Source organism: Podarcis raffonei, chromosome 6 (genome assembly GCF_027172205.1).
Source record: "Podarcis raffonei isolate rPodRaf1 chromosome 6, rPodRaf1.pri, whole genome shotgun sequence".
NCBI lineage: Eukaryota > Metazoa > Chordata > Lepidosauria > Squamata > Lacertidae > Podarcis > Podarcis raffonei.
The window spans coordinates 868,606-883,624 of NC_070607.1; the positions used below are offsets into that span (position 1 = coordinate 868,606).

Below are 15,019 nucleotides of genomic sequence, written 5' to 3' on the forward strand. Positions count from 1 at the left end.
GGAAGCACTGTGCTCCCTTGACCAAAATCTCCACTTCCAAAAAGGAAGATAACTCAGCCACTGAAGCCTATATACAAGCTGAAATTAACTGAAGTGAACTGTTGATTGTTCAAGCTAAAATATATTTATTGTGTAAGAATGACGTAATTTTGCTTTAAAAACCAATGGAACCAACACCCAAAATGGGGGGAATTGGAGCTGCTTACATTTCCTTCCTTTTTAATGCTGGCATGCCCATGCCTCCCCCCGCCCCTGTAAGGCTGCTTCATGCTCAATGGGGAATCCTTCTTTGGGCATTTCGGCTCTTCCTCCACAGTTTGTGTTGTATCAGGACAGGAAATAAGACAGCAAAAGGTCACAATGAACTCTCTGCAGACAATCAACCAGCATCTTTTTTTGTTCCTTAGGATTTAAGTGTCCCTCATCCGTGTCCACACATCTGGTGCAACCGTACTCACTGAGCAGGGCCCGGTACTGCTCCAGCTGTGCCACCTGAGCCAGGACAGTGGCCTCTGAAACCAGGAGTTTGCCCCGCAGCCTGTGACATTGTTTTTTGCACTGAGGCAGCTCTGAGGGGAGAAGATGGACTGGCTGCCTGAGCTGCTGCCAGGAGTTGCTCCCCAGTCTGACTTCCCACACCTTTGGAGAAGAAATGAGGGGTTGTATCAGTCAACAGCAGAAAAGACATGTGAGTCTTCAGGGCAGACTTTAAACTGACCCATGAAATATCCCTCGTAGGTTACACTGCCCACACCCAGTCTTTTATTCTACCTTGATCTGCACTTGACTTGCACCAACCTGGTGAGACATATTTCGCAAAAGGACTACATGTATTACCCACTTAAACAGATGCTAAAGCTTACTACAAAGCGCATTAAGTTAGTACTGCAAATAACAGTTTGGAACAGTAAATCCTGCCGTTGCCCAACATCATTATGGAAGTTAATATCCTTTTAAAATCTGTTCTGCGCAGGAGACCAGAGAGCCATCGAACAGGAAGAACTCTTGAGTAGAAATGGCAGCTGCTGCTAGCCTAGCAAATCTTCCCCAGCTCTGAGGTAATCCAGAGTTACCTGAGTCTCTTTTAGGCTGGTGTCCACACTCTGGGGACGTGGGCAGTGGCGCTGTGGGGCACTGTCATGGGGAGCCCCCTTGAGGCTGCCTTGCAAGGCCACTTGCAGTTGCTTGGACTCCTGGGTCACACCAGCAGCAACCTGCTGCTGGAAGATGCTTCCACCTGCTTGGCTGCTCAGAGTCAGCTGTTCTTTCAGGAGGCCAATCACCATCTCCGAAGAGTGCAGCTTCTCCTGCAGCTTCCTGACTTCCAACTTCAGGTCCTCTTGCTCTTCCTTTTCATCCTCATTCTCCCAACCCTCGGATAACGTTGCTTCTCCAACTTGCTCCTTGAGCTCTGCATTTTCGAGACAGAGACTCAGCAGGGCCTTCCTGTAGAGACGTAGGAATCAGTACCCAGAGATTAAGCACTACTGGTAACTGGCAAGTCTGGGGCAGCCAGCGTGGTGTCCCTCCAGGTGTTGTTGCTCCACTGTTGTTCTACATCAGCCCCACACAGCATGGTCCGTGGCTGGGGGTTGCAGGAGATGTGGCCCAGCAACACCTGCAGAGCACTACCTGGGCCATCCTGGATTATCCCGCTTGCACCAGGCATGGCTCCTGGACTAGCCGGGTATTCAGCCTTTCCTCCCAGCACTGGCCCAGGAAGTGGTTGAGACTCCACCAGCATTAGGATCATTCCCTTTGTTTAGCATATTCAAGAGGGGGGGAAGGTGGTTGGAAAACAACATTTTAAAAGCAGAGGAAGCGTTTGTCATCCTCACTGCTTACGCCTCAGGCTGAAAGAATGAAGAGTCTTTCTCACGGCCTGCGTAAAGGAGTTTTGACCTCAGAGGACCTCAGGGTACGAGGCATTCGTCCTTGCACTGTTTTGCACTAGAAGCATGTCTTGGGAGCTGGCTGGAAGGCCTCTGCGCGTTCTGCTAGAGATCCAACCTGCAACTACAAGCTCTTCCTCTGGCCCATCACTAGCCATTGTGCAAGTGGGACCTGCCAAAAGGCCTATTCCTAACCCGCAACCTGGAACATGCTCCAAACATCTATATTTGAACCTTATCAGACATTTAACTTCTGTGGTTCTTGCCCCAAAGAAAATCATCACAAGGGTTCAGGACTTCTCATTTGCCTGGACACCTTTTATTTTGATTTCAGTTTCACTGGCTCATATCACAAACGCAAGGAAAGAGGAGGACTATCAGTCTTCATTGTAAGAGCACCCACCAACTTTTAGAAGGCCTCTGAAGGCAGCCCTTTATCAGGCAGTTTTTAATGTTTGATGTTTTATTATGTTTTTACATATCCTGAAAGCCGCCCAGAGCGGCTGGGGAAACCCAGCCAGATGGGTGGGGTATAAATAATAAAATTATTATTATTAAAAAAGAACTACACTTCTCTCCATATGAACTGACTCAGACCCCGCAATTGCCCTCTGAGGCCATTCTTTGTGTGCTCTCTGCATGGGTGATTGAAGGGCAGCAACACAAAAATAGGCCTTTTCTGTGGTGGCTCCCCATTTGTGGGATGCTCTCCCTAGGGAGTTTCTCCTGGCACCTTCATTACATATCTTTAGGAGCCAGGAGAAAACATTCCTCTTCTTCCAGGTGTTTGACTAATTAAACAATGTATGGCCTTTTAAACTGTGGAAAGGGGTTATTGTTTGTTACTATGTTATGTATTTTTGTGTTTTTATACAGTGGTACCTCAGCTTACATACGCTTCAGGTTACATATGCTTCAGGATACAGACTCCGCTAACCCAGAAATAGTGCTTCAGGTTAAGAACTTTGCTTCAGGATGAGAACATAAATCGGGCTTGGGCGGCACGGCAGCAGCAGGAGGCCCCATTAGCTAAAGTGGTGCTTCAGGTTAAGAACAGTTTCAGGTTAAGTACGGACCTCCGGAACGAATTAAGTACTTAACCTGAGGTACCACTGTCACTACACTGTGATTCTTGGAAGGGCAGTGTAGAAATTAAATTTAATTAAAAACAAACAAATACGTTAGAACCGAGGTTGCTGCACTCCAGGAGGACATTTCCGGAAGCCACCCTAGCCTACCTGAGCTGAGATATTGAGGAGAACCCAGCTTCTTCAATCTGCCCCTTGAGATGCTGCAACTCCCCTTCCAGCTTCTTCTTGTGCTCTCGAAGCTGCTGAGTCTCGGATTTTGCAGAAAGCAGCTCGGCCTGCAGGCTCTTTTCTCTCTCCAGAGAGGGAGCGGGGAAACTGCTTTGGCCCACGAAGGTGCCATCAGCTCCTTCCTTGGCGTGCTAAAACATGTAATTGAAACAAGAGGAGATAACTCCCCAAAGACCAGAACACCCAGTCTATGGAAGATGTGTCAGAGAATGAGTCGCTAAACAAGCAGAAGTGCACAGCTTCAGCAAGGAGAAGACCGATACTGGGACCGATATATACCGGGTAATGACAACAATTTGCACGCAGCAGTTCGCACACACCAAAGCCTTGCTTACCGGGGTTATGTGGTTGTGGGTTCTGGCAGGATCTGATGAGAGGGTCTTTCCAGAACCTGGAAGCTGCAGGTGCTTCTCTGACAGGGACAGGGGGCAGGTGGGGCACCCCCCCACACCATGAGAGAAGTGAGGAGCAGCAGTGGTGAGAACTCCTTGAGATCTCTAGACTTCTGCAAGATCTCACCAGAAGTCTCTGCCACTTCTCCTTGCTTCTCTGGTGGTGATTGCAGGGATGGGTGGAATTTGGCTGCCTCACTCAGCCTCCTGGGCAGAGCCTCCTCAAGCCAAGCCAAAGGAACAATGTCTCCACTGTTACACAGGAAGAAGCACCTGCCCCTTTGAGCATGATGCTTTGCTCTCTGATTCACCTGTTGGCGAGTGGTTCTCTGTGCCTCTTCTTCAATACTGTCTGTGAACTCTGTGCTGGCATCCTCAGCATCCTCCTCTGCCACTGGACCTGGGAATGACACCACAAAGCAGACCCTTGAGACTTCTCCCTGGCCTGTATAAATTTCCATGCATAACTGCCAGCACAGACTCTGCAGCAACTTGATGCCAGATTGACTGCAGATTCCAACAAGGAAAATACTTCAATACTTGCAGCTCTTCCCTTTACTGCAGGAGCAGCCTTTCCCTATGCAGCAGATACAGATACAGCCAGAAAGTTTGGCTACTGACACAGTGCATGTCCTGCTGCATGTGCCCTCCAGGCCCAAGCAAATGCCCCACAGTGCCTAAGCTTGGATTCCTCCGGTGTGGGTGTGGGTGTTTTGGAATGAACCGGCCTCAGGTAACCACCAAAATGTATAAAGCTAAAGGTAAAGGGACCCCTGACCATTAGGTCCAGTCATGACCGACTCTGGGGTTGCGGCGCTCATCTCGCTTTACTGGCCGAGGGAGCCAGCGTACAGCTTCCGGGTCATGTGGCCAGCATGACTAAGCAGCTTCTGGCGAACCAGAGCAGCGCACGGAAACGCCGTTTACCTTCCTGTCGGAGCGGTACCTATTTATCTGCTTGCACTTTGACGTGCTTTCGAACTGCTAGGTTGGCAGGAGCAGGGACCGAGCAACGGGAGCTCACCCTGTCGCGGGGATTCGAACCTCCGACCTTCTGATCGGCAAGTCCTAGGCTCAGTGGTTTAACCCACAGTGTCACCCGCGTCCCTACCAAAATGTATAGAGCACCAGAATTAAGGACTACATTGCTAGATCTCGCTGGTCCATTCAGTAATCTGAAAGTTTGTCCTGAAGAGGAGCCGGTGGTAAAGGGGGAGCGGTTAATGGGGACCGAGAAGAAGGCAGGCACAAGGAAAGAATGAGGAAGTGTTTCTTAACGAAACTATCAGTTAAAATTGCACCAGATTTCGTCTCTTTGTAACGGAAGCAAGGTACAAAAGCTCCCTTTCCCAAGGATTTTGTGCCGAGTAAGAGAGATAGAAGAAGATAGAAGAAGGTAAAGCCATGCAATGCTAACAGATTAAGAAAGGGGAAAGAGAAACTGAAAAAGATCCAAAGATGTAAGGGAACAACCAGACACAAGAGGCTTATTCATTCATTAACCAGGTGCAATCTGTCTCTACCCAGGTAAAAGTGCTTGTGTGGAAGTGTGCACATTTGCACAGTTCAAGTATTGTGCCCACAAACTGTACACTTGTTGACTTTTACAAGTGAATAACTGAGTCTACAGCTCAACTATTTGTGTACGCAGGTATACTGATTGTACATTTGTTGAATGCCATGTGAGGTGTTAGGGGAAGAGTAGTACCTCTGGTGGGGGCACGTCATGCTCCTTCTAGGGTAGTTTGGTCCCCACTCTGCACTCAGCTCTCACCTGTGGCTCCTAGCAGCTGTCAGCAGGCGGCAGCGGCCACAATCCTAGGAATGGCTTAGACTGGCCGGCTAAAGCAGCTGAGGGGAGCCAATGGGTCTCAAATCCTCCATGAGTGAGGGACTTCCCCTACATGTGAAAACAGGCTCTGGTAGATTGAGCAGATATGACCAAAAGTGGGTCCAATGGTCAAGAAGGCAGTTTCTGTAGAGGGAAGTGAGGGCCAGATGGGGCTCACCTGCCTGAGAAGAGAGCCCATCTAGGAGAAGGAAATCTCTGATCCTAAACCTCTGCTGCCTTGCAGGATGCCTTTGGGAGAAGAAAGGCAAAGGAGTAACCCTCCTACACAAATCCAGAGTGGAGTCCCTAAGGCAGCTGGATAGTGACTTGTATGCCTCCTCCTGGCAACTCCCGCAGCCAAGCTGGTGCCAAATGTGTTGCTCTGCTTTCCTCTGGGCCACATCAGCAAGGCCAAGATGGTCTTGCGTGGGCAGCCCAGGACTCCCAGACACACTTGCCCAGCCTTGTGCCCCAGGGAGGTCACTTTGGTGTTGCTAAAGCAGCAGTTTGTCTTCACTCAAGACAGACAGGTGCCAACATAAGTGTAGTGTGAACACCCCTATGGCCAAGAAGAAGAGAATGAGAAGCAGAGAAAGAAGGAAAATTGGGGGAAACAGATTACATTAATTGAGGAGACCCTCCTACCTCCTCAAAACTGGGGTTCTTCAGCTAACACAACAACCTTTTTCTTTTTTGCAAGCAGCAGCAATTCAGATTGAATTTAGCTTATCTTATTCTTAAGAGCTGGGTATTTAGTCTTGTGTAAAGCAAGTCTGTACAACTTAGGGTTTGCCCTCAGTGGAGTTTGCTGTGGGTCTGCAGCTTTTTGCATCCCCATTTAGTTTGTGTAGTGCACATGGTATTAGCTTCCAACAATACCAATCTCACTGCTTTCCCCCTATACATTCATGATAATCTGTTAAACGGGGGGAAATTAGGCTCTAAACAGCTTCACTCAGGGCTGCAGACAAACTATTTCTGGTGTGCTTCTGAACTCTGTGTGTGTTCTCTTTCTCTCTCTCTCACACACACACACACAGAGAGAGAGAGAGAGAGAGAGAGAGACAGAGAGAGAGAGAGAGAGAGAGAGAGAGAGAGAGAGAGAGAGAATGTGCTTCCAATGTGTTTCAGCTATACAGTGTGCCTTCAGCCTGGGTGTCCAGAGCAGTTTTCACATCTGTGGTGACGCCACCTCCTGGTCAGAAAGCAGATTTATTTTCTGATTTTACCAGAGGGTAGAGCTCCAACCCTTCAGAGCAGACTCTGGCTTATTGGTAGCAACTGAAAAACAAACTTGAGGGGTCTGAGGGCCAAAACTAAAGGACAAAAGCATACATTGTGGCACACAAGTCATTCTTGTTGGGCCCCATTCATTCCTCTCATGCCTGCCTATGAATAAGTTCCAGCAAAACCCAGTTGTGTGCATTAAGCAGCTGGATGGGTGGCCTTGAAGGATCCCTTCCACTCTGATTTTTTTAGAAAAGTGAGCATCCATCTCAGATTGGATGCAGGCTCTTCTTGCCCCTGCAATGAAGTGCCTCTCATGGCACTGGCACCTCTTTCTCTGCTATGTTGATATCCTGTTAGAACTTTCTGCAGAGCACCCTGAAAAAAATCCAAGCCAGGCTTAGAATCAGCCTTATCAAATGTGTAATATCTCTTCTGCCACACTAGCTCATGATGGCCTTGCATTATAAAAGGAGGATGGGCCTGGTAGGAAGAAGAGTAGTCTGAACATGCTAACAGTGGCTTACAGAGCTTGGCACTCACCCTACAGGTTGCTAGTTACAACAAATTTGGGTGTAGATATATTATAGAAATTTTGTGATAGGAAATCTGTTCTGAGAAAAGCAGGGTCTCCTTCGCAAAAAGAAGACGTCCCCAAGAGTACCTCGCTGATCTCAAATCAATTGCAACACACATGCCCAAAGAGAAATCAGGCTAAATACATACAGAAATCCTTCTGGTGAGGTTACTGTAGGAACACCAGTCTTGTATACTAAAGAACATGGGATGTGCTCCCACGCAGACTGTATTCATCTGCTGCACTTTTGATACTACAGGAGCTCTGTAAGAAAATTATCCTTATGCAATCCTTGATGGCCTCAGAATACTGTATTCAACTATCAAGAAATTGTCTATTGAAAGGTACATTTAGAACAAATGAACAGCAGATCAGTGTCGGAAGCTCAAACTGCTACTTGGCTCCACTACTCAAGTGTTGCCCGAGTCCTGTGACCCTGGAAGCTCCTATCCTTCACCCGCTAGGACAAAAATAGAGGGTGTCAAGATTGCTGCAACTGCATCTCCCTGGGGGACCCAAAAGCAGTCTATAAAAGAGGAAGACAAGGCAGTGTGTTTACTGACATAGTTGGTCTCTTACCCTTGAATATGACCACTCTGGCTGCCATAGTAGCAAAAACAATAATTGGGGAGTTGGGGATGCCTCCATAGGTTCAGTGAGGAAACAGTTTGGGTCGATTTCCTTTATTCTGCAGCCCACTTTTGAATTATCATCTTAATGTTCTAGAGCAGGGATCTTAAGATGATAATGCATTTCAGCCCCCACTGGCCAATTGTCATGGATGATGGGAGCTGTAGTCAAATAACATCTAGAGGACCACAACTTCCCTGTTCTAAACTCGAGAGCTTTGGCAAAAGGTCTGTGGAAGAGCTCTGATGGAAGCAGCCTGTCGCTCTGAGTGAACAAATGAACAGGGCTTCATTTCTGCCTGGGAAAACCCTTCTCGTCTCAGTGGGATTTTATTGATCCCAAGATAAGAGTAAAATCTCATGTACTGCAAACTATAGTACAGGAAAGAACCTAATGACTTTTACTTATATTTAAGGGTTTTCTTTCATAATGAATTTTAATGTTGTCTTGGATATAAATAGTTTTAATTTTTAAAGGAACTTCCAACCCAGGTGATGTTAAGAATGCTGTGCAGACTCTCATATTCTGTTTTACAGTTGTGCCGTTTTCTTAGTGGTGTCTGGTTCCATCATACAGTATATGTTTTCTGTATATAAAGCAGTTTACTCTTGGGTTTCATTATTCCCATAGCAGAATGTTTTTTCCTAATCATATTTGTCCCTGCACAACATTAAATTTTATTTACATGGCTGATGCATTTCTCTAAAGTATGGGATTGAAAGGGCTGTTCCAGAGGGAGTGGTAAAGGTCTCAGAAACTTTCCCAACTGATTTCTTGGTTTTGCTCAGCCTGGAGCCACATACTTCCCGCATGCCCATCAAGGCTTAACAGATTTCTCAGATTCAAGCAGATTTCCATTTCCTTTCCCTTATCAAGTGGGACCTGCCACAGGAGCGCTCCTGTTCAGAGTTCCACATTCCATCCAGCCAATCTTTTCTTGGAGACTCCATTGCATTCCCCCTCCTCCCATTTTCCATCCCACTCCCAACCAAAAAAAGGTCGGCATTCGGGTCCCACTGAGCTGTTTTTGAACAAACACCCGTTAGGGTTACAGATGCCTTTAGGCCTTCCGCCTCCCCTTGTGTGCATTGATAGCACCATAACTTGTCATTTAATATTTGGCTGACTCTCGAGCTTTACTTTGCTTCACATGGTTTGGAAAACCTTGTGGGGGATTTGGGCTTGGCCTTCCACTTACCCAGTAGGAGCTGCTCCCACCTCCCTGAAGAATCTTGGCCCCATTCTTTCCACAAGAGCCAGAAGTGTGCCAGTATCTCTTGAAGAACTATGCACCCTTGACTGGGAGCAGAGGAGCTAACTACTGGGGGCCAAGGTCCCTTTACCCCCCCCCCCAATAAAATATCTGAGGTGGTCAGGGCCTCCCAAAGCTGAGGGGCATTGCCATTCAAATGGTCTTGTGATGATGTGGGGCAGGGCTTACCTGACCCCCCTCCAATATTTTATTCAAGTTGGCACCCCTGACTGGGAGCAACTAGTGAGCTCGGCAGGATTTTTCTCTGAGCAAACTTTTGTGGGATCAGGCATCACTGCTGTAATTCTCTGAGCATTTACAAGTAAATCCCACTGAAGCCACTGTTTTGTTTCAAGTAAACATGCACGGAATTGTACTGTAGACTATTCTAACAAACTAATAATAATAGGCCATGAGAAACCCATCAAAAGAATTCTTCTTTATTGCTGCTTTATGCATAAATCTGAAATGAGATTGCTGGTATCTTGAGAAGTCTACTGTATCATTAGAAATTTATCAGCAGGAGTACTTTTTTAATGCAATAAAATACAGTTATTACCCCCATTTCCCCAGATTTCCAGACACTGCCCCTCCTGAGCAGGACTGCTTTGTAATGAAGAGGCAGAAGAAAGAAACAATGTGTTATTTACCGTATTTTTTGCACCATAACACTCACTTTTTTATTCCTAGAAAGTAAGGGGAAATGTCTGTGCGTGTTATGGAGGAAATGCCTACGGGTGGCATGCCTACGGATTTTCCTCCTCTAAAAACTATGTGCGTGTTATGGTCGGGTGCGTGTTATAGAGCGAAAAATACGTTATGTTTGATTTAATTTAGGAAAGCTAGATGTCTTTGTATATATGATTGTATACAGAGGGGGTGCTTCCATGGGGTCCCCCAGGTATGCAGAAGTATCTTGGTTTGTAAATCAGAAAGTAACCCAAAACATCAAAGAATTTTTAGAAACTGCTGAATGGTGGGGGGGGGGAATGCCCCCTTAACAGTTTACAGTAATCTGGAGATGAGGATTAAGGTCAGGAAGATGCCCAGGAAGCAGAGGGAAAACCTTCCCTTCCTTCACTAGAGCGGACGTTTTGTGAGGGTAGAAATGGAAAGAGGAAAGCCTTGCCCTTCCTTCCTCTCTAGACCCCTCTCCCCATTCCTCTACATAGCAAGAGATTTCTCACATTCCCATTGGAAGCCAACCCTGAACCTGAGCCCTTTATCACTATATAGCACAATGGCAAAAAGCTTCGGAAGTGCTGGAAAATCCCCTTCCCCGGTACTTTTTTGACACCCCCTCCCTGGCTCCTGCAGCATTATAATGTTCTTATTCCAGAGCGGCTAGAGACCGGAAGAAGAGTTCTCTGCTTAGGAGCTAGAAATACACTGCCCTGTTTCATTATTGGTGCCCATGCACAAAGGAGCAGCAGCTTGGTTTCCAAGCATACCTCCCTAGCAGCTCTGCCTGGGACATCTTTCTAACCCTGATCTGGGAAAATATAAATTCTTGCCCAAATAACCCATCCACAACCAGTGTGACAATCATGCATGTGCACACATGCACTGGACAAAGCTCTATACTTCATTCAACAGAGGACTGCCACATTCTCAGGTTTTATTGAGGGATTTGCACTCCAAGCAAAGCCAAATCACCAACATTTCTCAGCCTTCAGCAGAGCTGCTAGCCTGCATTCTGCTCTATTCCACACCACACCACCTCCAGTCAAGTCTGGGGAAAAGACAAGTTGATAGGAGAGACACTGGATGGCAGAGTGGGGGGCAGAAGTATTTGATCAACAAAGGAGTGGCTCAAGAAGAAGCACATTAAGGTCCTGGAGTGGCCTAGCCAGTCTCCAGACCTTAATCCCATCGAAAATCTGTGGAGGGAGCTGAAGGTTTGAGTAGCTACACATCAGCCTTGAAATCTTACTGACTTGGAGAGGATCTGCAAAGATGAGTAGAACAAAATACCTCCTGATATGTGTGCAAATCTGGTGGCCACCTACAAGAAATGTGTGACCTGTGTAATTGCCAACAAGGGTTTTGCCACCAATTACAGTCATCTTATGCAAAGGGATCAAATACTTATTTCACTCATTATAATGCACATCAATCTCTGACTCTTTTCTTCTGGGTTTCTGGGGGTTTTCCTGTTGTTATTCTGTCTCTCACAGCTACAATAAACCTACCATTAAAATTATGGACTGGTCATTTCTTCGTCAGAGGGCAAACGGGCAAATTTAGCAGGGGTTCAAATACTCCCCCCCTCACTATAGCTGAATAACTGGCAACTCTGATTTAGAGACTGTACAGACAGGAGAATTTGGGCACACGCAACACAAACTTCCATTTCCTTGCAGTATCAGGAAGTCTCTTCCTGCCAAAGTTCTCCCTCCTCTTACACTAAAAAGCAGGAGAGCCCTGTTCTTCCAGCTTCGCAATGTTGCATTAGCTGGCAATGAGACTGAATGAAGGCTGCAGCCACCAATGGCAAACTAACACTGAGAGCTTTTACGTAGGGGGGTCATTCCACGCCAGATCACCTGATTTTAATACTCGGCCGTGCTCTCATGGTAGGTTCGATAAGCCAAACGATAAGAATTTAAATAAGACAAAAATTAAGCAGAAGTAATAAATCTTTAAAAAGCGAGAAGGGGAAGTTGAGGGAAGTCATGGGGAGGGTCCCCCCCACTTTTTTGTTTATATGGCAAATGTTACATTGTGTTACAGTGGTACCTCTAGATGCGAACGGGATCCGTTCCGGAGCCCCATTTGCATCTAGAAGCAACGGCACATCTGCGTACGCGGGCGTCACTTTTCGCCGCTTCTGCGCATGCACGTGACGTCCTTTTGAGCGTCTGCACATGTGCAAGCGTCGAAACCCGGAAGTAACGCGCTCCGTTACTTCCGGGTTGCCGCGGAGCGCAACTCGAACGCGCTCATCCTGAAGCACATTCAACCCGAGGTATGACTGTATTTGGTTGAATATTAAATTGTAAAATCCAATAAAATTTATAGAAAACAACAACAGCATCATTGACCATATTACATGTATGGGAAACAAAATAGCTTTGACCATATCATTGCACAATAAAATGAACAAGGGCTCTAAGATGAATTTTGTTTTTATTAATCAATAAAATTTAATTTTAAAAATATATCAGGTGACATTATAACATAGGAGGGTACTATTTTAACTATTCTCACAAATGTGTGAGTTATTTCAAGCTCAGAGAGACCTTAAACCTGTACCAAAAAAAAATTTTTTTTTCGTAAACAATTTACTTCAAAATCAATTTATTTTATAATGACAAAAAACACCCTCATTTTTAAAACATAACAAGTACATGGTTAGCCCATTCTACAAAAAAAGTATGATACATGTGTTAGTTGTCGTTTGTGCTCTAGGGCTTATTGAACCTTCCGGGAATAAAATGACAAAAATTCACTTGAATGGTCAGTGACCCTTTTCTGTGGCAGTTAATACCATTTTTATACCTTATTTTGAAAGAGACCACAGTTAGCTTTATTTTGATACCAAAATAAGCCCAATTGGTTGAAAAATAAGTGAAACAGGATTTTTTTTTCTAAATGGACACAGAAATTGCATTACCCTAAATCGCGTGAAAATCAAAAAAGAATTAAATTCTCCTGCGCCCAATTTTGGACCAAAAAATCTTAAAAAAATTAAATTGAGGTTATCTCATAGGTATCTACACATAATTTTTTTTGGGAAGAAAATCTGAGTCGTAAGAGCACATGGCACCAGGTGATTTGGCGTGGAATGACCCCAGGATGACACTCCAAAGGCAAAGTTGTAGAAGTTCAAAGAAAGTAACAGGTAACTAGATGACTGGCGTAGGAGGCAGGGGGACAATTGCCGGGGGGGGGGGAGGTGTCTACATTAAGAGAGCCACTTTGTGGGAAATCATTCAAGCCAAAGCTTACCTCTCGTCTGTATCAGAGAGGACAAATCTGGGTTTGCCAGCCACAGTACATGCAACAGAAAGCCACAGCTAATTCTGCCTCATAACGAATGGGTGTGGATGACACAAATATCTGCAAACTTAAGTTTGCTTCCATGTGTTGTTAGTCAAAAACAATAAGCTTCCTGGGCAGAAGAAGTCTTAGATGGAACCTTGTGAGCCCCTGTTCATAAAAAGCAGCCCAGTAAACAAATGGGAGGCATAACAAGTTTAGGCACTGTCAGCCTGTAAATAGCTATGAGGAAGGGGTGACACATCAAGGTCAGGCAGGAGAAAACCAGGAGTGAGATGCAGTACAATCACATCTTGCATGGGAGTTAAGTTCTGGAGATGGCACATATACACAAAATACACCCAAGTCAAAGCGCCCCCTTAGAATTGCCCCCCGCGCCAGCCATCTTGCCTTCCAGAGCTGGCACACCAAGCAGGTCTGGTGTGCACCCCCCCATAAGGCAGAGAGCTTAAAGGCCCTCTCCACACCTGGAAAACCTGCACAAAAAGCGCTTTTAAACTCTCTGCTTTTAAACTCTCCGCCTTTCAACCAGCCGCACTTCAAACACATAAAGCTGAAACTGCACATATTAAACACGAGTAAATTGTGATTGTACTGTAAACAGAGAAACCTCCTGGCAAATACATATATTCACAAGTTAGCAATAGAATTGCCCTAGGATGGCAAATGAATCCACAACTTAGGACAAAGCTAGGTGCCAGCATGGTTTAAAAATAAAATAGTAGGTATGGTAAAGTGATTACTGTCAGAACCGCTGTGTAAAGGGAGAAGTTTAACTCTTTTCTCCCCGACTCTGGCCCTCATGGAAGCCTCACCCTTCCTCCCATGTCCTACTTTTTATTTTTATTTTAACCACTGGCTGATTCCCAGTGTAACATCTACTTGTGCAGAGTAGAAGGGCTCCCAGTTTCTTCTATAATTCCATGAATGAGAAAAACAGGCTTTCAATATTAGGCACGTTTTAATTAAAAGGCTTGGACTGACCCGGGGCCCCTTGCTTCACAATAAGGCTCTTGCCATAAGCTGAAGGAACCCTGTGGTTTGGATCCTAAGTGAACTTAAGCTCAGAAAAAGGAAGTTTCCAGGCCCAGCTCCCTGCCCTGGTAGCCGACTGCTCCCCACGCCAAAGCCGCTCTGGAGGGTTGGACACAGTCCTTCCATAGACTTTAACTTACATTAGAATGCAAGTCCTATTGGGGCTTCTCCCCCTGAAGCCCCCACACCCCACCCTACATTGTTCAGAATGGTATAGGAAAGGGGCAAAGGGAAGGAAGAGGAAATTCTCTTCTGTGAATTTCCGTAAGTTAACTGCTCTCAGGATCCAAGCCTGTTTTTCTTCCTCAACTAACCTAAAACGGAACAGCCCTTTCCAAAATGGTTTAGAAACTTCCTACTTCAAAGCACAAGATCTGAGCTTGTTTCCCTGGCATCTTTAGCAGGCTTTACTCTCATTTTCAGTCCTACTCCAGCAAGTATGAGGGCTAGGAACCTACTTCAATATAGAACATACAAAAAGCAAGTAAACACTCCATGACACACAAGAATTTAGGAGCACTCTCCCAGCTCCTAGCTGAACACGGGATAATGGCTGGCTGCTTGCATTCCACAGGTGGTGTGCTACCCAGTTACACTCACAATGGCAATGAGGAGCCAATGGCTCTTTTCCTAGTTAAGCACTGAAAAAAGTAGGATTCACCGCACAATCTGATACACATCCACTCAGACACAAGCACCAGTGAACCCAATAGCACTTATTCTTGGTATGTAAGATTGCAGCCAGAGTTTCACCATCTGCTTCTCAAGTGAGACACAAAACAGCAGCAATAATAAATAATGCCAGCATTATGGTTGAGCGACAAAGAAAAGTTCCAAATCTAGTGGAATGATGAAGGGTCCA

General features: G+C 45.8%; 1 protein-coding gene across 9 annotated transcripts in view; it reads right to left on the reverse strand.

Moving 5' to 3' along the window:
- PDE4DIP (phosphodiesterase 4D interacting protein) overlaps window positions 1-15,019 on the reverse strand; it is a 103,132-nt gene that overhangs the window by 20,791 nt on the left and 67,322 nt on the right. For all 9 annotated transcript variants that reach the window (XM_053391057.1, XM_053391060.1, XM_053391056.1 and 6 more), the window contains 4 exons: window positions 3,915-4,003; window positions 3,131-3,342; window positions 1,074-1,446; window positions 459-639 (listed from right to left, as the gene is read on the reverse strand). In XM_053391057.1, coding sequence (XP_053247032.1) covers window positions 459-639; window positions 1,074-1,446; window positions 3,131-3,342; window positions 3,915-4,003 — 855 coding nt within the window. The remainder of the gene's footprint in view (window positions 1-458; window positions 640-1,073; window positions 1,447-3,130; window positions 3,343-3,914; window positions 4,004-15,019) is intronic.